The sequence below is a fragment of the Globicephala melas genome, chromosome X, assembly GCF_963455315.2.
Source record: "Globicephala melas chromosome X, mGloMel1.2, whole genome shotgun sequence".
In the NCBI taxonomy this organism is placed as follows: Eukaryota; Metazoa; Chordata; class Mammalia; order Artiodactyla; family Delphinidae; genus Globicephala; species Globicephala melas.
The window spans coordinates 119,111,301-119,136,837 of NC_083335.1; the positions used below are offsets into that span (position 1 = coordinate 119,111,301).

Below are 25,537 nucleotides of genomic sequence, written 5' to 3' on the forward strand. Positions count from 1 at the left end.
AGGGAACGAACGTGCAGAATCCCTACTCCCGTAGCAGGCTTCCCCGGCTGGCAGCTTTATTCACATAAACACACTGTGATACCAAAAGATCCAGAAACGCATCACACCCTTGATGTGATTCCCAAAGACCCCAGAACAAAGCACAGGGGCCTTCCTTCTTCCGCGTGGCTTGGAAAACTCTCTTTGAACAAACAGAAATAAAGCCCTCTCTCGAGGTCGGAGGCTTTCCTGCAAGTGTGAAGCGTTACTCACGCACGTCAGACCGATCAATTAGGAGTCCGTTTATCGCTGGGGTTTCTTGAACAAGCGTCCAATTCCACAGCGTTAAATAAGGAAAAGTACAAGCCAGGAAGAGGGCCGGCAACCCCAGGGCTTAGGAAAAAAAGTGAGAAACGCAGAGAGGCGGCTAGCTGGAGGGACACAAGTTTTCACGAGTGACAGAAAGCCAGGATTTTAAGAAATGTGGCAGGGAGGGGTCAGATGCAAAGCAGCCAACTACAGCCCGGGAGGTGGGATGTACGTCTCTGCGGCTCTTTTCCCAGCCGGAGAGCAGAGCAGAGGGTCTGGAGACAGCGACGCTATCGCTTTCCTTCAAGGAGACGGCGCGGGTGACGCTGCTTTCTGACGCCTGATTTCCTAAACACGTTCACGGCTGGTGACATCAAGATAAAAGACTGCCTTGGCCGGAGCCACAGGAAGTCCCCAGCCACGAACCTGGAGAAATGCCCTCCTTAAGCCCCCGGGATGCGGCTCGATGTTGGGGTCCTGGGAAAAGATTGCCGAGGGCTGAGATGGGGCATTTGTAAATCGCGTACCTCCCAACAAAACCTCCACCCGGACTCGGGTTGTTTTAAGGTGGGAATCAGAGATAAGACTGGTGTCATTTTCTTTTTTGGGCCACATCGCGCAGCAGGTGGCATCTTAGGGCTCCGACCAGGGATCGAACCCATGCCGCCTACATTGAGAGCACGGAGTCTTAACCGCTGGACCAGCCAGGGAAGTCCAGGGGCTTTGCCTCTTAAAAGCAATTCGTTTAAAATAAGTAAATAAATAAAAGTAGTTCTAAGTGTTAGAAACGGCCTTCCCGTTTCCCCAGTGGCGTAAGCAACCCACAAGGACCCCCCAAAGATAAAATGATCCCTGGTACTATTTTTAACTCAATGCCCCCCGCCCCCCATTGGTGTTTAAAAGAGAATGCAAGAGCCCTTTCCAGGAATCAAATCTGAATCAGCCCTCTAGAGCCGGCCGTGGGCACGAGAGGGTCCTCCGTATTCAAAAGCAGCGTTTCCAAGGAGTGGGGACCGCCTTCTCTAGGTTCATCCCAAGGAAAGTGATTCTGGGGAAACCGGACCTCTGAAGCATCAGACTCACAGAAAACCCACCTCAAGACCCACGAGCTCCAGGGCTCACAAGGACTGTGAATTCAGGCAAGGGGAGAAAAAAGACTGACTCACGGCAGAAAACACACCACAACCAACACCTCTTTTCTGCTCTTTTTTTTTTATAAGCGGTTGCACTGCAGGCTCACTGGTAACATTTTCCACCAAACACAAAACTGGTGTCTCTTGAAAACAGGGCGTCTGGCGAGAGTGTCTCTCCCCGGCTACGCAGAGGCAAGGTTCCCACGTAAATGACAGTGTAAATAGCTTCCTTCACCAACCAACGGGTAACATCCGCGGATGGGGTCGGTGGAGGACACACGGGGCTTTCATCCTCAGCTGCCCGTCGGTTTCAATCTTTCTCCGATTTACCCCAAACCGTCCCTCGCAGAGAACACGAATGCTGCAGGTATGGAATTATCTAGAGGGCAAGACATCCCTGCCGGCCGTGCTTCTGTCGCGGAGTTCAGCATTTGCAATCCTATCAGCGGACATCTAGGGCTTTGATAAGTCATTTCTTTCCCCAAGGGGCCCCTCCAGAGAAAACGCTCATTTTCACCAGCTCTGGGCCACCCGAAGCCCGTCTCTGTCCTCTAAGACCCCCAAAGCCCCCCACCTGTCCTTTGGGCCACCCAACGCCCACCTCTCTCCTTTGGGGCAACCAAAGCCCATCTCTCTCCTTTGGGGCAACCAAAGGCCGTCTCTGTCCTCTGGGCCGCCCGAAGCCCCACCAAAGGTCCATCTCTCTGTTTTGTGCATTTCCTCTGTCCCGGGCAGCGCGCCCACCGGCGGAGTCAGTACTGACAGCCAAGCATTCGACGAGAGGCGCCCACGCGCGGTCCCCTCCCCCAACCCTCCCCCGCCGCGCTACACGAAGCTGCCGTCCCTGAGGCCGAAGTAGCCGGCGTGGCCGGCGTCGCCCAGAGGGAACGCCTGCTCGTGGCCCAGGCCCCACTCGCCCTCGTCCTCATCCTCCAGCTCGGCCGCGGCGCCGCGCGCATTCTCGTACAGGAAGATCTGCTCGTGCACGTGCGCGGGGGCCAGGCGGTTCCGCTTGGCGCTGACGACGTTGGCCGAGGAGCCGAAGAGGCGCTCGGGGCAGACGCGCGTGGCCGCCACGGACCAGTACTTCTGCAGCACCCTGGGCAGCAGCGGGAAGAGCGCCAAGCGGTCGGACCACCACCTGAGGGGGTCCTCGTTGAGCCCCAGCACCTTCTGCGACTTGAAGTTGCTGAGCTCCTCCACCACCTGCGCGCGCCAGCCGTCCTGGTCCTCGACGCCCGCCGCGGGGCAGAAGATCTCGGCCAGCATGTCGTGGATGACGCTGGCGGGCGGCGGCGTGGCCGAGGGCGCCGGCTTCTTCACGGGGGGCTCCTCGGGCGGGGCGTACAGCTGGTCCCCGGGCGCGCGGTAGGCGCCGTCCTTGGCCTTGTCCAGGAGCCCCTTGGCCTCCTCCACCACCCTGTTCTCCACCTGCTGCCTCTCGAAGGTGGACAGGAAGGGCAGCCTCTTGTAGCGCGGGTCCAGGAAGGTGGCCACGTTGAGGAACATGTCGATCTCGGGCGTCTCCTGGTAGGTCTTGGCGAGCTCCTTGGCGATCACCTCCTTGGCCATGCTGATCTCCTTGGAGTCCGTCTCCTTGCTGTTGAGCGTGCTGTTGAGAAGCATGTGCAGCAGGGGCTTCACCATGCTGATGGTGGGGTACTTGGACCCGGACAGCATGTCGGCCACCTGCTTGAAGGGCTGCAGCAGGTCCACCAGGCCCTCAATGGTGGCCCACTCGGCGGCCTCCAGCAGGAGGTGGTGGTTGTTGCTGTCCTCCAGGAGGACCCCGGCGATGGCGAACTGCTGCTCCTTGAGGCGCTGCAGCATGGCCAGCGTGCTGCCCCACCAGGACACGCGGTTGCTGACCAGCATGCAGTGGGCGGCGTTCTGCTGCTTCTGCTTCTCGTACAGCATGTACATGGCCACGGTGGACTGCTGGAAGTACTCCACCAGCCTGCGGCAGCGGCCGAGCAGCGCGCCCAGCTTGGGCAGCCGGAAGGCCTGCTGGATGCCGGCGTCGAACGTGTGGCCCAGGCAGGGCATCTGCACCGCGATGTCCAGCAGCGAGCAGGCCTTGGCGATGTCCTTGCCACGGTCCGTGGTGGCGCTGAAGACCTTGGAGCTGACGCCCCACTCGATGAAGGCTTCGTACAGGACGCGCGTGATGGTCTCGGCCGCGTTGTCCTCCGGCACCTCGAAGGTCTTGAGGCAGCGGGAGCCCAGGAAGAGGCCGTGGGGGGCGGCGCGGCCCAGGAAGTGCGCGGCCAGCGTCACGTAGGTCCGATTCTGGCTCTCGCTGCGCCACAGGTCGGTGGAGATGCCGCACCACGCGGCCTCCGCCAGCTCCTTGAGGACCGCGTCGCGCACGGCGCCGTAGCGCTCGGGGATGGCCTTGCCGCAGAAGAACTTGCGGCTGGGCAGCTCGTAGCGCGGCTCGGCCGTCTTCAGCAGCACCTTGAACGTGGGCTCGTCCACGATGGACGCGGGATAGAGCCCCTCGCAGATGAGGCCCATGACGGCGGCCGTCAGTTCCTGCTGCCTGCGACCCTCGTGGCCGTGCACCGCCGCCGCCGCCGCCGCCGCCGCCTTGGCGGCCGGCGGCTCCTGCGCGCTCTGCTGCGCGGCCTCGGGCTTGAGCTTGGAGAAGGCGCTGGCGAAGGCCTCGCGCATCTGCTCCGTGTTGCTCTTGACAAACTCGCAGAACTCATCGGGGTGGTTCTTCTCCAGGTGGTAGGACAGATTGGAGGTGTTGCCCGAGTAGGCGATCTGGGCCATGCAGATGCGGCAGTAGATCTTCTTCCACTGCAGGATGCAGCCCTCGGCGTTCGTGTCGAAGCCGAAGTAGCGCCACACTTTGCTCTTGGCGCGCGGATGCGCCACCAGCTTGAGGTCGGTCTGCGCGCCCTCCAGGCTCTTGCCCTCCATTGCGCCACCCGGGCCGGGCCTCGCTCATTCGGGACGACCTGCCGAGAAGCAGCGAGACAAACACAGCGTGAGAAGAGACCCGGCTCCGGCCGGCGGGGAGCGGGCCTGCTCCGGAACCAAGGGCGCACGCAGAGGGTCCCCGGGGGCTGCCGCTCCGGCTCCTGGCTTTGGCACAGCAGAGGGGCCAGTCTGACAAGCCAGCGACTCTTCCGTCCAGGTGCGTCCGAAGACACGCGTTTTTTTATTGTTAGTTTGGGGATCGTCTTTGGACTCCCGATGACAGCTCTTTCCTCACCTGAGCTGCTTTACTCTGTCCTGTTCTAGGAAATCCAGGAGCCCCGACGCCAAGCAGGGGGGCTTGTTCTCCAGACGGAGGCCACGTTCCCAAGCGCCCGGCCAGCCCAAGACGACCCACCTCCCCAACCGAAAACCTGGTCGGCAAGCACGCGTGCCACACGCCACCATCAGATGAAAGAAGACGAAAACAGAGGGTCTCAAGTGGATATTAAGTTGTCAGAGTGCCATTAAATACGAGCTTTTTCTAATTTTATGTTTTGAAATGATGCCTTTTTGACCACAATGAGATCTCACCTCACACACACACACACCCCCCCAGCGGAATGGGTTTCATCAAAAAGAACACAAATAAATGCTGGTGAGGGTGTGGAGAAAAGGGAACCCTCCTACACCATTGGTGGGGATGTAAACTGGTGCAGCCACTATGGAGAACAGGATGGAGGTTCCTTAAAAAACTAAAAATAGAGATGCTGTATGATTCAGCAATCCCACTCCTGGATATTTATCTGAAAGAAACAAAACCACTCATTAGAAAAAAGATCCATGCACCCCCATGTTCACAGCACCACTATTCACAACAGCCAAGACATGGAAGCAATCTAAACGGCCATCGTCCATGGACAGAGGGATGGATAAAGAAGATGCGGTGCATATATACAGTGGAATACGACTCAGCCATAAAAAAGGATGAAGTCATGCCATTTGCAGCCACATGGATGGGCTTGGAGATTATTATGTTTAATGAAGTAAGTCAGACAGAGAAAGACAAATACTGTATGGTATCAGTTATCTGTGGAATCCAAAAAAAAAATTTTTTTTTAAACTAGTGAATATAACAGAAAAGAAGCAAACTCACAGATATACAAAACAAATTACTGGTTACCAGTGGGGAGAAGGAAGGGAGAGGGGCAATATAGGGGAAGGGGATTGAGGAGAACGAACTATAATACTCGGTATAAAATAAATAAGAGACAAGAATATATAGTACAACACAGGAAATACAGCCAATATTTTATAATGACTATAAAGGGAGTATAACCTTGAAAAACTGTGAGTCACTACGTTGTACACCTGAAACTTATATAATATTGTACATCAACTATATATCAATTAAAGAAAGTTAAAAATATTACTTTCTGCACTGCACATGCTCCAGCTGTTTTGTTTTGTTTTTTATCTATCTATCTATCTATCTATCTTGGCTGCGTCAGGTCTTAGTTGAGGCATGCGGGATCTAGTTCCCCGACCAGGGATCGAACCCGGGCCCCCTGCATTGGGAGCGTGGAGTCTAACCCACTGGACCACCAGGGACGTCCCTCTATTCTTCTCCTAGGTGCATCTGGCATCAGGAACCAGATTGGGGCAATAATGGATTTCTCAATCCCTGGAACTTCTCAAAATGCCCACCGTGGGCACTCACACCTGGGCACAGAGATACCTACGAGCTGTGGTGCAGCACTGCCCGGCTGTCAGTGGGACACATTCGGCTTACCGGAGCTGCCAATCAGGGCCAGGACACCAAAAGGGCAGCTGAGTTTTCTTAAAAGCTGGCTGTTACTCACAGACGTAGAAAACGAACTAGTGGGCACCAAAGTGGAAAGGTGGGGAGGGATAAATTAGGAGTTTGGGATGAACAGATACACACTACTATATATAAAATAGATAAACAACAGGGTCCTACTGTATAGCACAGGGAACTACATTCAATAGCTTGTAATGGCCTATAATGGAAAAGAATCTGAATATATATGTATAATTGACTCACTGTACTGTACACCTGAAGCTAACACAATATTGTAAATCAAGTATGCTTCAATAAAAGAGAAACTTTTGGGCTTCCCCGGTTGCACAGTGGTTGAGAATCTGCCTGCCGATGCAGGGGACACAGGTTCGAGCCCTGGTCTGGGAAGATCCCACATGCCGCGGAGCAACTAGGCCCGTGAGCCACAACTACTGAGCCTGCGCGTCTGCAGCCTGTGCTCCGCCACAAGAGAGGCCGCGATAGTGAGAGGCCCGCGCACCGCGATGAAGAGTGGCCCCCGCTCGCCGCAACTAGAGAAAGCCCTCGCACAGAAACGAAGACCCAACACAGAAAAAATAAATTAATTAATTAATGAAACTCCTACCCCTAACATCTTCAAAAAAAACAGAAAAAAAAGAAATAGCAGAAAATTTCGAATTAGGCATGAGCATGAATTTAAAAAAAAAAGAGAAACTTTTAATAATCATAAACAAATATACATACATATGCCTAGACACAGAGAGAAAAAGATACGCTTTAAGAGCATGAATGTTAGTTTTATTACTTATTTGATTTCCTCAAATGATGTCCATGGAACAGACTTCCCCCTGAAATGGGTTAAGTCTGCAAGCTTTCAACCCCCTGTACAGCACTCAGGGCGTTAAATCACAAAGTGCACCAACCAGGCGTTTTCTGAGTGTGGGGCGTATGTTCAAAGCCAAAACCCAGGAACAACGACAGTGGTTTCAATAGCGGCCCGCCTCCCCAAATTCACGTCCCCCCAAAACCTGAGAATGGGACCTTATGTGGAAACAGGGTCATTGCAGAGGTGATGAAGGGAAGGGTCTGAGATGAGGTCCCCCTGGAGGAGGGTGGCCCTACATCCAATGACAGGGTCCTTACAAGACACAGAAGAGGAGAGACACAGACACAGAGGAGAAGCCCCGGGAAGACAGAGGCAGAGACGGGAGGGACGCGGCCAGAAGCCAGGGACGCCTGGAGCCCCCAGAAGCTGGAAGAGGCAGGAAGGACCCTCCCCTGGAGCCTCCGGAGGGAGCGCGGCCCTGGGACACCTCGACTTCGGGTTTCTGGTCTCCATAAAGAGACAGGATGAACTTCCATGATTTTAAGTACTTTGTTACAGCCGCCCCTGCACGCTCTGCTGATGAGAACAAAACTATAAAAGCTATGAGTGGTAACATCACCCCTGGTGCTGGGCGCCCTGCGGTCAAAAGGGCCCACCTGAGGCTTTCAGGGAGAGGTCACACTTGGGGGGGCTGATTTAAGGGGCACGTCGGTAGCCAGGGATGGGGCAGAAGGATGTACTGCTCAGAGGTGAGGCCCAAAGTCTCCAGGACAGGGGAAGGGGATCCGATACAGCCAGGACTTTCACAAAGAGGAAACCCCCAAACCGCACATCCTACAGCCAAGCCAGGATGGGGCACCTGAGCGTGGGAAAGGTGGTCCCCAAAAGCGATGGGAACTGCACAGCAGGCACGACACCTGGGCTCTGGAATATGAACCGCCACATCCCGCGCGGGCCACGCAATTCAGTTTTCTCAGATCCGACTACACCTGGATGATGACAATGAATTACTGCTGTGATTTGGCTGAAGGAGTCCAGCGCCATCCTGGCGCAAACTTCTGCCCACAAAGCAGGAAGCAGCCCTGACACAGTGACAACGTAGGGAGGCACCGCCCGCAGGGCCTCCCCCTGCGGCTTCACCTCCTTCGGGCCAATGATGTCAGAACCTCCAAGGAGGTGACGCACAGTAGGAGGGTTCTGAGCACATACGTTGAAGGCGGCTGCACAAAGCCACCCTCCACTGTCCGGAGGGCAAGGTCTACATCTCCCGTCAGAGTCAGGAATCAAGGTTTTGTCAAAGCACCCTCTCCACAGGGTCCTTCTTACAGGGCGGCCTGAGCATCTCTGGGGGGGACCATCGCCACGACACTGCCAGGGACGTGGCGAGGTCCTGCCTTTTCTCACATCAGAGACACCAGCCAGATCTTCCCAATCGGCTTCACCAACACAAGGAACATGTCACGAGACACAGGATGAAGCCACCAAGTGGAGAACCAGCTGCATTCTTCCCAGTCGGTACTTCAGGAAACTGGCAAGAACCAGGAACAGGGCCACTCTCCCTGATTTTTGTTTGTTTGTGTTGGAGATTATAGTTATTTTTCACTGGGAAAAAATGTTACTGGGAATAACATGTAAGTGACTTGTTATGTTACTTGAAATATATGTTGTAAATTTCTGTTTCAAATTTCTGTTCACCTTTTTTTTCATTTCAAATAAATTTAAATTTAATTAACATGTAAGTGAAGAGGATCCATATGGATAAGTCAAAGCCACACAAACAAAAGCTCTTTGGGGCTTCCCTGGAGGTCCAGTGGTTAAGACTCCACGCTTCCAAGGCAGGGGGCATGGGTTCGATCCCTGGTCAGGAAACTAGGATCCCACATGCTGCGTGGGACAGCCGAAAAGTAAAAATTTAGAAATTTATTTTTTAAAAAGCTCTTGGGGGGGCAGGGGGGAGTACTTATTTTTTTTTAAGAGTCAAAAACTCCTAAGATCATGAAAACTGTGGTTTCACCTCCCTGGATCCACAACCCCCAACCGTTCATATGTACACAACACCAACGAGAAATAACGTCCTCTTTATCGGTTTCTAAAAACCCTGCAGTTTGAACACCAGGATCCACCCTAAAATAGCTTCGTAAGTGGGCCAGCTGACATCTTTTGGGGGTGTCAGCCCATCAGCAGAAGTCCATTTCCAGACCTACCTCCTATGTCCAACAGAATTCTTAAGGGAAATGTCCGTGTGATATCAGAACGTCCCTGTAAAACACATCTGGATGACTTTCTCTCCCTTTCAAAACTGATGCATCAGAGACATTTAATTTGTAACAGACAATCGCCATAGAGAATCTGGAAATCAGGGTCTGTTACAGGAAGTTTTCATTGGCTTACACACGTCTCTATCAAGGTACAACCTGCAACGATCATGAGTCTGTAATGATCTTGTTCACAGAGAGCGCATTTTAAGGTTACATTCAGGGGCGGGTTACCTTTTCAGCATCTTCCTTCACCTTTTCACAGAATCCAGGTGAACTCACACCACACGCCTGTCCCCCACCGGGTAAAATGTGCAGGACCACCCACAACTGCAGAGCGACAGCCATAAATGTGAGCCAGCTCCCCTTTACCTAAGGAGTCCCAGTAAACGTTATGTAACTGCATGAAACACGAAACACGTGCAGTGTGCACAAGCAACTCATCAAAGCGCTGAGACGATCTACAGACAGATTCTCTGGATACTGAAGATCTGACATGCGAATATTAGCCAACTCGTAACCAAGGTACTTGTAAATCTGAGGCATGACCTGACCGCTCACGGTGGGTTAGCAAAGAACTTTCACAACACCAAGTGCACTTCAATAATCACCGCTGGGCTTTGTCGTTATCCGTTTAGAATATATAAATAAGAGACTATTTCCGTATCAACTATTTTATACTGTGCACATTTTATATTTATATTTATATAGACTTATATAGACTTTATTTATATAGACTTTATATAGATTTATATTTATATAGACTATATAAGTTATTTTTTTTAAAAAAGAAAACATCTGATGTTTAAGAACAACAAAGCCCAGCTACTCTCCATGTGAACGGGGCCTCCGGTTACTGTTTATTTAGCTCCATACCGGGGCAAAGTTCAATGTCTCCTCCCCCGCCAAGATGAAGTCCAGTTAGGGGCAAATAAAAAATGGGTCCAAAAGCAGAGGAACAGGGCCACTTGGGACACCGGCCACCACCTGGCACATGGGACGGATGTTCGTTCACTCCTCCGCCCAGACCTAAAATGATTTCTAACCCCACAGACCACGTGGCTCGCACACAGCAAGCCCAGCAAGTCCATCTTTGGATGCAACAACCCTCTGCAAAAGCCGGAATAAGGATGCCCTCGGCGGACACATGGCCTCATGGCTGGTTTGCCTTTCCACGACTTTATTTTTTTTCTCAATCAGTCAACAGGTGGAAACCACAGGGCAAGCCCTCAGGTTGGATGCACCTCCAACACGTTTCCGAGGCACGCATTTTGGGGTGCTGCTGCGATAACACCGACAAGTCTAAATTCCATCCTCAACTTGTCTTTTCTGCGAGCGGCTAAACCGGCTCCCAGGCGAGACAGCCAGACCCGTCTGGGAGCAAAACTGCTCAGAGTGGTGCGCTCCACAACCTGGGGCCATTTGGGGCAACCTGGGACAGCTTTCCATACGTCTTCACTGTGTACAAGCCAGTCCTGATCTCAAAGGTGACTATGCGAACCCCACCCCCGAGCCCCAGGTACTGGCTGGGGTCTTACCCTCTGTTCATTTCTGATTGCTCTCAATGTGTTTTTTTTTTATAAAAAATATCGAAATCCAGCTTATCAGAAAACCAAATGCTCACCTCACATAAACCTGGAAGATGTATTTCCCTTTGATGGAGGCCTGGGAGGGTGGAGCTCATATAAAAATATCTACTCCTGGTCGGAGCTGCAGGTTTGCAAAGTGTGGCCCCGGCAGCGCCCCTGCCGTCGGGGAGTGGAGCGATTCTCAAGTATTTTCACAGCCAAAGTCACATGTTCTTTGCCTTTTTTTCACCCCCGCGTCTCAGGGGTGTTGCCCAGACGCTGCTGGGGGTGCCAGGTCAATAGGGCGGAAACACGGGTGAAACTGAGACTCCATCTATCCCCTTAGGCCACACAGTAGAGAGACCGGCCACAAGGTGACACGGCACCACTCTTCCCACCTAATACTTTGTTTTAGAAAGTAGTCATCTGTCACCTAAAAATACAATGTCATGTATGCTCGCGTAGCCTAGGGTGAGTGTGATCTCCTGCAAATTAGGGCAGACAGAGATTCCTACAGGTTCCCCCGTTTTACGTCCTGAGCACGCCGCTGCGACCAGACACAGCCCCAGACGGATCGCCGCCACCCCCCGCTCCCCGGAGGTCCCCAACGTGCGTGAAGAGCGCGAACGGGTCCCCGGAGAGTTTGGGACCGGAGACGCCGCGGAGGTCGCGGGGGCCAGAGGAACAAGGTGCCCCAGAACGGAAGCCCCTCCCTCCAGGCCTCGCCGCGCCCCCGAGCGCGCCCGGCGTCCCCCACCCACCCCGGGGAGGCCCGTCCTACCTGACCCTGCGCGCGGCCGGGCTCTCGAGCGCCCCCTCCTTCGCCCCGGCCGCAGGGCTGCGGGGCGCGCGGGACCCCGGGGATCCCGGCCCGCAGTGCGCGGGGGGAGCGGACCCCCGGGCCGACTGCGGCCCGGGATGCGCGGAGCGGGGGAAGGGCGCGTGGGGACGGCGCACCTCCCTCCCCCCCGCGGCCGCCCGGCCCTGCTTCCGGGAGCGCCCGGCGCGGCGCGCCATGGCCGGCGGCCGGGGTCAAGGGCACGCGGGGCCCCGCCGCGCCCCTCCCCCGCTCGCCCCCCACCCCGGGGGTCCCGGCCGAGCGAGGGGCGCGACCCCGGCCGGGCGCCGCCGCCGCCGCGAGCCCCCCGCCCGCCCCTGGCGCCTCCGCCCCCGCCCGCCGCCGGCCGCTGACCTGGTTCCGCGAAGCCCGGGAGGCGGCGGCGCAGCAGCTGCGCCACGACCACCGCCGCGCCCACCGCGTACACTCGCAGGGCCGCCCGCGCCGCAGACAAAAGCGACATGGCTGCCCGGCCGCCGCTTCCGCGCCGCCCGCGGGACTCAGAGCCCCGCCGGACGGCGGAAACGCGCCCGCGCCGGCCCGCCCCCCGCGCCCACGCGCCCGCCCCGAACCCCGCCCGGACCCCGCCTGGACCCCAGGACGCCGCCTGACCCGGGGCGCCGGACCCCGGACCCCCGACCCCGGCCCGGAACAGGCACTCCCGCCCGCACCGCGGACCCCTCCCGGCTGACGACCTCCGCCCGGACCCCGGGACTCTGCCTGACGCCGGGGTCCCGGACCCCAACCCGGACCAAGGACCCCAGGGACCCCCCCCCGACCCCAGAGACCCAGACCAAGGATACCAGGGACCACCCCCCCGACCCCAGGGACCCCCGCCCAGACCGAGGACCCCAGGGACCCCCCCCGACCCCAGGGACCCCCGCCCGGACCAGGGGCCCCTCCCTGCCTGGATCCTGGGACCCCTCCTGACCCCGGACCCCCGCTCAGACCACAGACCCCGCCCAGATCCCCAGGACCCCTGCCTGGCTGCAGGACCCCCACCCAGATGTGGACCCAACCCAGACCTTGGACTCCTGCCCGGGACCCCCAATCCGGCCCTCGGACCACAAGAGCCCCCTTGGACCTCAGACCCTCCATTGAGACCGCGGACTCCCGCTAGGCTATTGCCCACCTCCACAACAGAACCCCAGGCCCCCCAGACAGGATTATGGACTCCCACGTGAATCCCTCCTGGAGCGTGGAACCCCCCGCCCAGACTTCCACCTGACCCCCGCTAGAACCACAGACCCCGCCCAGATCACAGCTAGGACCCTCCCTCCCCACACTTCCCCAACCCAGACCCCCAGTAAGACCCCACACAGACTCCTATCCAGAACCTTACAGAAACCCTAAACCTGGCAACCCCAGACCCTACAGGGACCTTAATACCCACCAGAACCCTGGACCACATCCATATCCCCCCAATTCGGACACCTACTGGACAGCACCCCTCATACACACACCAGCAGAGACCTCCTCCCCCACCACCACCATCAGCGCCCGCCAGCACCCGGGACCAAGGATCTCAACCCCAGCCCCACCAGGATTCCTGTCCCTGCTAGGACCCAGGATCCCACACTCCACAACCCTCTGTAACTGTGACCCCCACACCTGGACTCTGGGTCTCCCCCCATCGCCATAGGAAGTGAACCCAGCTGGTCTGACTTGGGGGGTCACCCCAACGTGCAGGCTGCCCCCTCCACTCAGGCCACCTGGAGATGTTCAGCATACAGACCTCTTCGGTGCAATCTGAGGCTTGGTTAGGAGGGTCCTTCCGGTCTTTGTGACCCTCTGTCCTACAGATGAGAAAACCGAGGCCAGGAAGCCTTCCCAGCATCCCTGGCAAGACCATGGTGTCAGCTGCCCCTCCTGGCCAGGTGCACCCAGGTGTGCCAGGCATGCCCAGGTGTGCCCAGAACAGAGCATCAGGGAAGTCCTCCATAGCTGCCACCCTCCAGGGGTTCCCGCAAGAGCCCCAGGTGTGGCCACAGTGACAGAATAAGAAGGACCTAGAAGCAGGTGGAGCCCAGGGAACAGTGGGGGCGTGGACCTGTCCCTGGGTGTTTGTCCAGAAAGAAAGGCCCGTTGCCAGGCATGTTATCTGTGGGGGCACAGCAATGCCAGCTGACGCCTCCTGTCCTCTTGCCCAGTCTCCCCGAAGCGTGTGTTTTAACGTGGTTTCTGGAGCGGTGAATGGAGGGGCTGGGGTCATCACCAGGTGCTTCCAGCCACGGCCCCCAGCTCAGAGAGCCTGGAACTCATTAGAATGTTGATGCTGCAAACGCACTTGACTTTTATGGCACCTGTAATAAGTCACCCCACGTGGAGCAGCTCAAACACACACCAACATAGGATCTCACTGCCCTGTAGGTGAGAAGTCTCGCCTGTGGGTCTCCTCTCAAGGTCTGACAAGGTCAAAATCGAGATGTCTACCCACTGGGCTCCCAAGGAAGTGGATCTGGACGAGCCTGTCTCCAAGCTCATTTGGGTGAACAGCAGAATCTAGTTCCTTGTGGTTGTAGGGCTGAAGTCCCCGCCTCTACGCTGGTGGTCAGTGGGGGGGAGGGTAGGATCCTGTCTCTGGTCTGAGCAGGTGTCACCTAGATCCCACCCTCAGCATCTCTTCACCTTCCCGTCTGTCACATCTCTCCCGCTCCAGCCAAAGTTCTCTGCTTTTGAGGGTTCATGGGATTAGAATGGAGCAGGGACCAGGTTAATCTGGGATCATCTCCCTATTTTAGGGTCCATACCTTAATTACATTTGTAAGGTCCCTTGTGCCATATAAAGTTCCAGGGGATTCTGGCTTGGACACCTTTGGGAGGTATCCTTGGTCTCCTCCACCATGCTTGACAAATCCCCGTCCCTTCAAGGATTTTAGGACGCCACCACTGAAGGTAGGTTCACCTGGGCCAGAAGAGGAGGGACAACTCCAGGTGAGGGGCAGGACATCCCCCTGGAAAAGAAGGTTAGGCAGAATGGGGCCCCCTAGTAGAGGCCCAGGAAGCAGGGCGAGAGCAGCCATCTGGTTGACCCAGAGGCCAACATCTACCATCAGGCACCCCTGGCACAGTACAAGGTGCTCATTATATCTGGGGTCCTTTTGAACTTCTCTTAAAATTGGGGGGTGGGGGGAAGACTATAATAATAATAATGAATAAATATAAATAATGCATGCAGCATGGAAAATAAGTTTTCTACCAGAACTGTCTTAAAATATAAATTTTAATATATCTTACGGAAGCCGCAAAGGCGACCACAGAATGGCCCCGAGGAAGTCAGATCCTGAAACATCATGGGTGATCAGTTCCTAGAGGCCCCTGACCCTAGAGAAGGGGGCTTCAGCGATGCTGGCCACACACTAAACCACAGCAACGCGGGCCCTCAGGGAACTCTGTGTTGGTGAAGAGCCTCTTTGTGGTCAAAGGTCACCCTCCCTACCACAGCCCCTGGTAATTCAGTGGCTCCCTCCCACCCGAGTCTCCTTGTAATCAGGCAGCCCCCGTGGCAGCTCCTCTGCCACACCAGGTACATGGGCCACACCAGCCGCTTCTGTTTCATTCCTCTCCTATCCCTGCTGCTAACACTGTTATCGTGCAAATTGTATTCCCTACGAATAACCAATAACCGTGGGCTCCGCCAGTGCAAACTGTGCTATTGTAATTCACGAGGATGCCTGGTTTTTTGTTTTTGTTTGTTTGTTTGCGCCGGGTCTTAGTTGCAGCATGCGGGCTCCTTAGTTGTGGCATGCAAACTGTTAGTTGTGGCATGCATGTGGGATGCCGTTCCCTGACCAGGGATCAAGCCCGCGCCCCCTGCATTGGGAGCACAGAGTCTTAACCACTGCGCCACCAGGGAAGTCCCAGGAGCCTCAAAGCTGGGAGAGAGGCTAGAACAGGTTCTCCTTCAGACCCCCCAGGAGGAACCAGCCCTGCCCACAACTTGATCTCAGACTTTTGGCCTCCAGAACTGTAAGAGGATACATTTCTGTTGTTTAAGCTCCCCAGTTTGGGGTACTTGGTTACGAAAGCCCTCAGAACCTAACATAGATGCTGAAGAAAACCATTTCCTCCTTAAAGGGACCCCCCAGCCACAGTTCTCAGCCCTCAAATCCTGACACTTCAGGGGATAGTCAGACCCCTCGAGCCCTGTGGTCACCCTACTATGTGTTCAGACCTTCAGATTCTATAACCTAGACGTGGATCCATCACTATCATCACGGAGCCCAAACCTCCTCCAGGCTCTGGGGGTCCAGCTTTCTTGGGGTGTCAGGGGGTCCCGAGTTCAGTGCCCGGCAGAAGGCGGAGAAATAGGCAAGTGGCCTGAGCTCCTGGAAGGCGGGACGCCCCATGACTCTGTATCCAGCACGACAGGAAGCTGTGACACGCGCTTTGAACACTTGGTCGATGCAACCTTTACACACGAGACCGGTTTCTTCCTACCTCACCTCCCTCCTGAACGATGCGGCAGGAGTCGATGGGTTAGGGACTTCCCCGGCGGTCCAATGGTTAAGACTCCGCACTTCCACTGCAGGGGGCCCAGGTTGGATCCCTGGTCCTGGAACTAAGATCCAGCATGCCACGCGGGGCAGCCAAAATACCTAAATAAAGAGCTGATGGGTTATTTATCAACTGAACTATGGTGCGTTTGCCTGCGTGTGCGCGCGTGCCTGTGCGTGAGTGTCGGCGCGCGTGCACCTCGCTCGGAGGAGTCCTGCCCCAGGGGGTTGGGGGAATGGCCTCACTCATGCTACCCTGCACTGCCCACGTGAGACGTACACTCACAGCCTGTGGAGGAGAACAGCCCACTGGGGCCGCACGGGGCTGCCCCCGAGGCCAGGGTGAACCCCAGAGGCAGGCTTTCTAGTCACGAGGGTCTGAGGGGACCCTGGGAGGGTGGGATGGGCTCGTGTGAATAACTCCACGAGCGGACGGGAGCTCAGCTGACTACGGAGGGATGAACCGGCACCGAGCGTGGTCCCCCTGCTCAGGAGGGGGCTGGCTGGGGGCAATGAAAGGGAGATGCTGAGCAGCGAGGCCAGTGTGCCCGCAGGCCCTTTGAGGGCCCCCTGGTTCCCCCCAGACGCCAAGGAAGCACATCACATTGGCCTTAATTTTCGTCATGGCGGCACAGTATGATCGGGAGGGTGGGATGTGGTGGTGTGGGAGGAAGGGGGATCCCAGTGCTTCACTGAGTGTGCAGACCAGGCGGGACCCTACACAGATGCCGCCGTGCGCAGGGCGCATCCATAGGGCTGTTTTTCCCTGAGTCTGCGGAGACTCATTTAACGCCTGCATCCTGGAGGTGTGCTCCAGACCTGCCAGAAATCACACACACACACACCCCCCAAGAAAAACCCAAACCCTGGGCACTCACTAAAAAGGCAGACTCCCAGAAAACATTACATACCTCCTGAGTCAGAATCCACTGGAGAATTGTTAAAGAGAAAACAGAGAAAGACCCGGAAGTTTGGAGAGAAAGCTGGTGTGGATGCCAAGGTGTGCCCTGTTTCGTTTTCACTGCGTGTGTGTGTGTGTGTGTGTGTGTGTGTGTGTGTGTGGCATGGGTGTTTATAGGTTTGCTTTTGCATCATTATGCATCGTGTGAGGGAGTTCTCACTGTGATGGAATAAAGTGCTTATAAAATCGTTTAGCCCATCCACAGATGGATGGATACACAGCACGGGGCCCATGCACACAGTGGAATATGACTCAGCCATGAAAAGGAGCGAAGCTCTGACACAGGCTACAGCGTGGATGGACCTTGAACACACGATGCTCAGTGAGAGAAGCAGACACAGAAGGACACATGGTGTGTGATTCCGTTGATAGGAAACGTCCGGAACAGGCAAATCCACACAGACAGAAAGTGGATTCGTGGTTACCAGGGGATGGGGAGTGACTGCTCATGGGGTTGGGGGGGGTCTCCTTTTGGGGGGATGAGAATATTCTGCAACCAGAGAGAGGTGGCGGTTGCACACATGTCGCCATCTTGAAATCAAGGTTGGGCGCGGGGCTGCATTTTTATTCTGCGTCGGCCCTGCCAGTTCTACAGCAGAAAATGTTCAGGGCCAGAGTCATCAAGACACCGAGAGTGGACTTTCTGCAAGCAATTGGGGTTCCCATTATTTCCCTTCATAAGTCAAATAATAATAATAATGCCATAGACGAAAGAAATACACGTCAACTATGAACGCATTCAAGAAGGAAAATGTCTCATCCGCTTTAGTAGCAAGAGGGGAAGCTCCAGGAGGTTTTCTCAGAGCAGCGTATCTCAACCCCAGGACGGAAACCGAGTGGGGCCCGCTGGGGCTCCGGGGCACAGAGGCCTTCTTCTCCTTCCTTTCTTATAGGCAAGACTCCAGCCTCCGAGACTTTCCCTGAGTTCCCAAAGGGCGGATGTGGAACCGTTGCTAATCAAGTCCCTGCACCCCGGAGACCCTGCACACGCCCTGATCTTATCAGCAACCCCACCCTTGAACTATTGCTATAAACGCATCAAATCCTCCCAAGGTGGGATACCTAGTTTTTCGAGGGCAGGAGCCCTCTGTGCCCCGCTCTGTCTGGCAAAGCAATAAAGCTCTCCTTTACTACTTCGCCCCTCCAAGATGCAATTCAGCACCGGTGCAGAGTAGAAGCTGAGCTTTCAGCATCACCACCGATGGCCTTCGGGGATAAAGATCCCTTTGCTGCGGCGGTGCAGCCCCGTAAAAGGTCTAGCAGCACCTGGGGCAGGGGGAGGGGGGGGGCTTCTGGGGAGGCCCAGAAAGGGATCCCTGTACGCTTTTTGTGTTTTTCCACATCCTCAAAGTTTCCAGTCCACATGGAGAATCTTCTTTGGGACCCAGGTGTGAAGGAAAGAATTAACTTTGCTCAAAGCCAGGTCTGGCCTTGTCTCCCGGGCTCCTGGGAGGTCACCTCTGAGCCCCTGGATGTCCTGCGTGATAAGAGTATATTTGCTTTGCCTGGGGCCTGGGCCACGACCGACAGTCTGTGCTCCAGAGTGATTTAGGACGGGGGCCTTGGGGCGTGCAGTGTCAGCTCGACCTTGGAGGAGATGGAGACCAAAGGCAGTCCTTCAAGCAGTCCACCATGCTGGTTGGCAAGAGCCGGAAGTGAGCACACACCCTTGGTGGGAGGGGAGAGCCCTGCCCGTTACTCTGCTGGGACGGGCACCTGCAGGCTTACACCTGGTCTCTCCTAGACACTGCCCCACGCACCGCTTCCCTCAGCCGATTTTACGCTGCGCCCTTTCCCTGTAAGGAACTGTAACAATGACATCGGCAGCCTGGCAGAGTTCTGGGCCCACGTGGTGAACGATGGTCCCTGAGGGTGGTCCCGGGGGCCCACAAGTTACAGCTGGCGCTGGAAGTGAGGGTGGTCTTGGGGGTGTCACACCAGGGATGTGCAATGATATTCCAAGGACCCAGGAAGTCCACATTATGCTTTGTGAGTTGCCTTTGCACAAAATGGGAGGAGGGAAGAGAAAGGCTTGGGGGTGTTACCCAAAACCTGGGCTCCCCTGTCAATGGGTGTGGAACCAAAAGACACAACCAAGCCAAAATCAGGAGAAGGAAGGATTTATCATCTGCGGCAAGTAGGGAGAACACAGGGGCCCTTTCCCAAAGCAGTGTTTCCCAAACGGCAAAATTGGGGAAGCTGTAATCTCAGGGTACATGCATATTCATGGAGGGGGCGGGGAAACCGCTTGGGTGGTACATGCATATTCATGAAGGGGCTTGGATGGTACATGCATATTCATGAAGGGGCTGGAGCAGAGGAGACTTCAGCATTGCACTGGGGCCGAGGTCCACAGAGTCTAAGCTTTAGTTGACTGAAGTCACAGGGTCAGAAAAGGTCAGTATCCTCCTCCTCCTTTAGGTCCCAGTGGATCTGGTGGTTGAGGCTTCAGGCTAATCCCCACTGAAACGGAACTGGGAGGCTTCACCACTGGTTTGTTAACTTTGCTACTGTTCCTTCTCTTGCCTGAGAACAGCTGGCTCTTTGGTTCCCTTAAGATCATTAATTACCAAGCCCTGTTCAAGGGCAAGCATGGCGGCCAGGCCTAGATCGCAAGACGGCTTCAGCCAAAAATGGCTTCTCTTATGTCAAGAAAGCCATGGCTGGTTCTCTGTCTCGGGGACCTTCCACCTCATCTGTTTACAGGGGAGAGGGTCCCGGGGAAATACCCCTTTCCTCCTTCATGTTATGAGAAGGCTGTGAGCTATCCCGGTGATCAGAAGTGTTCTCTTCCCAGCGCTGAGTTTCCTGGACGCTTTGTCGACCGAGCTGCTGAGAAACGCCTTAGAAAACTCCTTAGAACGCTTCAGAAAATGAACATTGTCGAGCTTTTTGTTTTTGTTTTTGGCCTTTTGTGGTCCTTCTTTCCGGAAGCAGCTGTGACGCCTGTGTGGGTATTCACACAATAATGTGTGTCTCTGGGGAAAAGCAAGAGAGGGTGCCGTTGAAATCTGCTTCTAAATCTGCCATCCCATTTTCTCTTCTGCTATTGTGACGAGCAGAACAAAAAGGGCAGGTGCAGCTGGGTGGCTACGGGTGACGCCCGTGTGTGGCTATTTCTCCAACTTGGGCATCCTTCTCTACCACCAAACCCCATATAAGAATCCTTTCACTTCAAGGAAGCGTTCCAAAGACAGTGACGGGTTCCGTGTTAGATGCGTCCTCACTGTGTTTTCCGAAGTTCAGATTTTTTTTTTTTGAAATGGGTGTCTTGTTATTCATAACAAACCTCTTTCCGCGACAGCTGGGTTTATGTGAATGGAGTGACTTTTTTTTCTTTTTTTTGCCGCACCGCGCAGCTAGTGGGATCTTAGTTGCCTGACCAGGGGTTAAACCCGCACCCTCGGCAGTGAGAGCCCCAAGTCCTAACCGCTGGACTGCCGGGGAAGTCCCCAAAGTTCAGATTTGTATTTTAATCCTGTTGATGTTTACTGCTGTCCCTCCTAGACGCCGTCACAAAGAAAACATGTTCAGAAAAGTAAACAGTGGGAAGACGTTACATTCGTACATGTTCAGTGTATAGAATCTAGAAAAGTTTAACCACCTTGGAGGTCCTCCGCTCCTGCAGGAATTCTAAAGACTAAGCAAAGCGTGAGATTCTCGCATTCAACGTCTTAAAAGTCATTCCTTGAATTCTTTCACTTTTAACCAAATCATGACCCCACCCCTATTTCTCAGGGGCATTTTTATTCTTCTTATTTTTATTTTTAAATTTATTTATTTATTTATATTTATTTTTGGCTGCGTTGGGTCTTTGTTGCTGCACACGGGCTTTCTCTAGCTGCGACGAGCGGGGTCTACTCTTCTTTGCGGTGCGCGGGCTTCTCATTGCGGTGGCTTCTCTTCTTGTGGAGCACAGGCTCTAGGCGTGTGGGCTCAGTAGTTGTGGCTCGCGGGCTCAGTAGCTGTGGCGCACGGGCTTAGTTGCTCCGTGGCATATGCGATCTTCCCGGACCAGGGCTCGAACTCATGTCCCCTGCACTGGCAGGCGGATTCTTAACCACTGCACCACCAAGGAAGTCCCAGGGGCATTTTTAAAGTCTTGTCTGTGTTCTATTTTCCTTTTTATTTCTGTAATATGGAAGCAAAATTCTTTTCTGAGACAATATCTGACTCTATTTCCCCGGAAATTTATGTACTTAGATGTCAAAGTTGGTGACTTCAGAAGTTTGTAAGTGTCTCCATCATCATCATCATCATTATTATTTATTGTGCATCCTTGGTCCTCTTTTCCTGGGAGCATTTATTTCACAGACTCTTGATCAAGACTTCATAATCCTCTGGCCTCTTGTCATTCATCCTAAGACGGTCACAGACAGCATGGCAGGTATATTCCGTCTGGATTTGCTGGGGCTCCAGGGAGGGCTCTGAACGTGAATACTAACATTGGGCTTTTTCTACAAGGCCAGCGGTATTGGGGCCAAGTTTTCTAGGAGTAGAAAACAGGTGTGAGAGCTGACAGTTTGGGAAGAAGACATCCCACACCCAACCTCAAACTTTTGTCTGCCTGAAACTGAGCAAGACCCTGAGGGGCCCTCCTGGGGACAAATCCTTTCTGTGTCCCCCATTTCTTATTTGCAGAATAAAGGCTTCAGCCTCCAGGACCTTCCCTGAGTTCCAAAGGGCAGGTTCAAACAGTTGCTGATCAGGGAAGGAAGGGATGCAGAGACAAGGGAGGAGCCATGAGGAGACAATATAACATACTCGGGTGAGTCAGGGTCAAGGGGCCTGATATGGAAACACTTAAAGTTTGTATCTGCTATTTCCAGCACCAGGGTCATCTGGGGTGAACTGATATGGGGGGGGGGTTCCACTTGATTTTATTATTTTAATTAGTTTTTATTGGAGTAGAGTTGCTTTACAATGTTGTGTTAGTTTCTACTGTAGAGCAAAGTGAATCAGCTATAAGTATACATATGTCCCCTCTTTTTTGGATTTCCTTCCCATTTAGGTCACCACAGATCATGTAGAGTTCCCTGCACTATACGGTAGGTTCAGGTTCTCATTAGTTATCTATTTTATACGTAGCATCAATAGTGTGTATAGGTCAATCCCAGTCTCCCAGTTTATCCCACCCACCCCCCTTGGTATGCATACATTTGTTCTCTACATCTGTGTCTGTAATTCTGCTTCGCTGGTAAGTTCATCTGTGCCATTTGTCTAGATTCCACATGTAAGCGATATTATACGATGTTTTTCTATTACTCAGCCATAAAAAGGAACGAAATAGTGCCATTTGCAGAGGTGTAGATGGACCTAGAGATGGTCGTACTGAGTGAAGTGAGTCAGAAAGAGAAAAACAAATATCCAGTTGATTTTAGATTATGTTTTCTTGGTTCTTCACATCTATCGTGTGTGTGTGTGTGTGCGCGCGCGCGCGCGTGATGGACGCTGTGGTCCGTGTGTTGTAACTGACTGTGTAGACAGTTAACTTCCCCTGCAGAGTCCAGCAGACAGTTCACTAGGCTGGATGTGAGCTCTAAACTCTGCCTTCCCTGCACGGGGCAGCAGCTGAAACCTCTGCTTCAGGCTAAACCGTTCCACCTAGTTCCCTGGAACTTTCCTACACAAGCGTCATCCAGATCTGCGCAACGCTCACACACAGATTTTCAGGCCTCCTGCCGCAGATGCCCCATGGAGGAATCTCAGCCTCATTTTCCAGGTGATCGGGCACCTGCCAGCTCTGTTTTCTGACTTACACACTAGTGAACCTGCAGTGGTTCTCGCTTCCCCCAGATTAGCAGACTGGGGGCGGCTCTCAGGAGAAACGCTGTAGGGATATGCAACTTCCACTGTGCAGTTCCTCATTTTTCAGAAGAGTCCCCCACCCTGCTCTGGTTTCTGCTCACTTGCGGTCATGCCCCAGTGCCTTCAGAGAGTTTTAATGTTTAGAAATTTCATCCAGAGTTTATACTTGTTATCTGTAGGACGTTCAGTCCGACTGAGGCTACATACCAATTGCTGGGAGAGGAATTCGATACTTCCTCGCATCTTTAAGACGTCAAGTTGCTCAGAAGAGCACTTTGCTTTCATAAATTGAGCCTCAGCTCTTCTATCTCTTGGGAACGTATTCCACTGCTTTCTATAACTGAGATCCTTGTGTGGTGCAGCCTTAGAGATGATTTGGAGAAATTCTATAATTATATAGTATTATAGAGAAGTTTGTTCGTTGTTAAAAATCCTTGTGGTTGAGAGTGGATGTTTTCCCCACCCCTACGATAAAGGACCGTATCTGCTCACTTCTTAAATGAGGACTCTGAATCGGAGAAGTGTTTACTGCTTAGAAAGCAAATTACCCGCTTTGTAAGTGTGAGCTGCCAATGGTACAGTATGGAAAAGAGCGGGAAGGGGTATCTTCCCAGTGGAGAAATCCGATTAACACTTCCACCAGGGCACCTGGGTCAACCTCACCTGTGAAAAGCCGTGTTCATAGTCATCAGCCCGTGTAATGTGATGAGAAGTGCACTTGAACTCTGTGGTCTTCCTCCCCCAAAACCCACAATCCCAGTCTAACCATGACAAAAAATCAGACCAATCCCAATAGAGGGGCAGCCTACAAAATCCTTAACCAGCACCAGTCAAAACAATCAAGGTCTATAGATAAATAGGTAACTAATAAGAACCTACTGTAGGGACTTCCCTGGTGGTGCAGTGGTAAGAATCCGCCAGCCAATGCAGGGGACACGGGTTCAGTCTCTGCTCTGAGAAGATCCCACGTGCCGCGGAGCAACTAAGCCCGTGCGCCACAACTACTGAGCCTGCGCTCTAGAGCCCGCGAGCCACAACTACTGAGCCTGTGTGCCCTAGAGCCCGTGCTCTGCAACAAGAGAAGCCACCGCAGTGAGAAGCCTGCGCACCACAACGAAGAGTAGCCCCCGCTCGCCGCAACTAGAGAAAGCCTGCACGCAGCAACGAAGACCCAACGCAGCCAAAAATAAATAAAAATAAAAAAATAAATTTTAAGAAACTATATATACATAAAACTGATTGTAAATCAACTATACTCCAATAAAAAGTAATTTTAAAAAATTATCAAGGTCACTGTAAACAAAGAAAGTCTCAGAAATGGTCCCAGTCCGGAGGAGCCCCCAAAGAGGTGACAACTCAATGTCATGTGGATCCTGGGATAGAAAAAGGACATCGCAGGAAACCTGCATAGCTATGAACCAGGGAATAATATGCATCGGTATTGGTCCATTAATGGTAACCAACGTGCCAGGCTAATGTAGGATGCTGGTAATAGGGGAAAGTTTGTAACTTATACAACAACTCCTTGGACTATCCTTGCAACTTTTCTGTCAATCTGGAACTATTCTGAAACAAAAAGGTTGTTTAAATACCTAGTATAAAATCCAACGACAGATGTGTTTAAGAATCGGCATTACAATGCAATTTGTTGTCAATGGTGTACAGACGACACACGCCTCGCAACATCTTCTCAGCCCCTTCCTTGTCCTTCCACGAGGAATCTGCAACATCACAGCGGCCATCAACACCCTCAGTCTTAATTGGGCCGAGTCCCTTTCACGTGTCTGATTCACCATCGGCAAATGACTTCACCTAAGGAGACCCTGATACACATGTAATATGTCAGCTTTTCTTTTATGCAACTTAAGAAAGTAACAGATTGATTTTGCCTTCAGTTTCCTTAAAACTGGCCCTTTGCACGGGCCAGATGGATTCCCGTAAAACAAGGTTATACTACCCACCACGGAGCACCCAGTGTTCAAAATATCACTTTCTTCCAATATCCTTCTGCAAAAATGGTTGCAAAAACAACAAGAACAAGGCAATATCTCAGACATGCGTTTGCAGAGAATCTGCATGTGGTCCATCCTTTGGGGACCTCGGTTTTGTCCTCCGTAAACTGGAAATACTGACACCACCTACGTGTGAGGTTGGAAGGGTCCCATCAGAGGATCTGTGTCAAATATTTGCCATAACGAGATGCATCCGGAGTTTGGGGTGAGCAGATGCCAACTATTATAGACAGGATGGATACACAACAAAGTCCTCCTGCAGAGCACAGGGAACTCTATTCAACATCCTGTGGTGAACCGTCATGGAAAAGAATATGGAAAAGAATGTATACATATGTATAACTGAGTCACTTTCCTGTACAGCAGAAATTAACACAGCACAACAAATCAACTCTACTTCAATAAAATAAACTTTAAAAAAATTTACCACAACGTCTGCACAGTCAGGGCTCAAGAAACAGTAAATGCGATTTTTAAAATCCGGGGTGCATGTCCATGCTTTGCTTAACTGCTCCAGCGTTTTTCCCCTGCAAGGGAATATTACACCCAACGTGTTTAGGCCCCTGTTGCATTCGATGTCTGAGTGACTGAGAAACGAGGGGGCTTTCGTGTGTGGAACGATCTTG

At 53.4% G+C, this 25,537-nt stretch overlaps 2 protein-coding genes across 18 annotated transcripts in view; both read right to left on the reverse strand.

Annotated features, from left to right (window-relative positions):
* DHRSX (dehydrogenase/reductase X-linked) overlaps positions 1-12,115 on the reverse strand; it is a 368,637-nt gene extending 356,522 nt beyond the window's left edge. For all 16 annotated transcript variants that reach the window (XM_060291858.1, XM_060291849.1, XM_060291867.1 and 13 more), the window contains exon 1: positions 11,989-12,115. In XM_060291858.1, the coding sequence (XP_060147841.1) occupies positions 11,989-12,097 (109 nt within the window). In that variant the 5' untranslated portion in view covers positions 12,098-12,115. The remainder of the gene's footprint in view (positions 1-11,988) is intronic.
* On the reverse strand, positions 1,494-12,125 carry ZBED1 (zinc finger BED-type containing 1). 2 transcript variants are annotated; one of them, XM_030837263.2, is made up of 2 exons: positions 11,989-12,125; positions 1,494-4,387 (listed from the first exon to the last, which is right to left on the reverse strand). In XM_030837263.2, exon 2 carries the CDS (start codon positions 4,347-4,349, stop codon positions 2,247-2,249), a length of 2,103 nt encoding a protein of 700 aa, XP_030693123.1. In that variant the 5' UTR covers positions 4,350-4,387; positions 11,989-12,125; the 3' UTR covers positions 1,494-2,246. The 2 variants fall into 2 exon arrangements, with proteins under 2 accessions (XP_030693123.1, XP_030693124.1); XM_030837264.2 differs by lacking the exon at positions 11,989-12,125 and adding an exon at positions 11,578-11,705.
* Between the last annotated feature and the right edge of the window lie 13,412 nt (positions 12,126-25,537).

Bases quoted from the DNA above. Each gene is read 5' to 3' on its own strand.
- ZBED1 (XM_030837263.2), bottom strand. From the start codon at position 4,349: ATGGAGGGCAAGAGCCTGGAGGGCGCGCAGACCGACCTCAAGCTGGTG.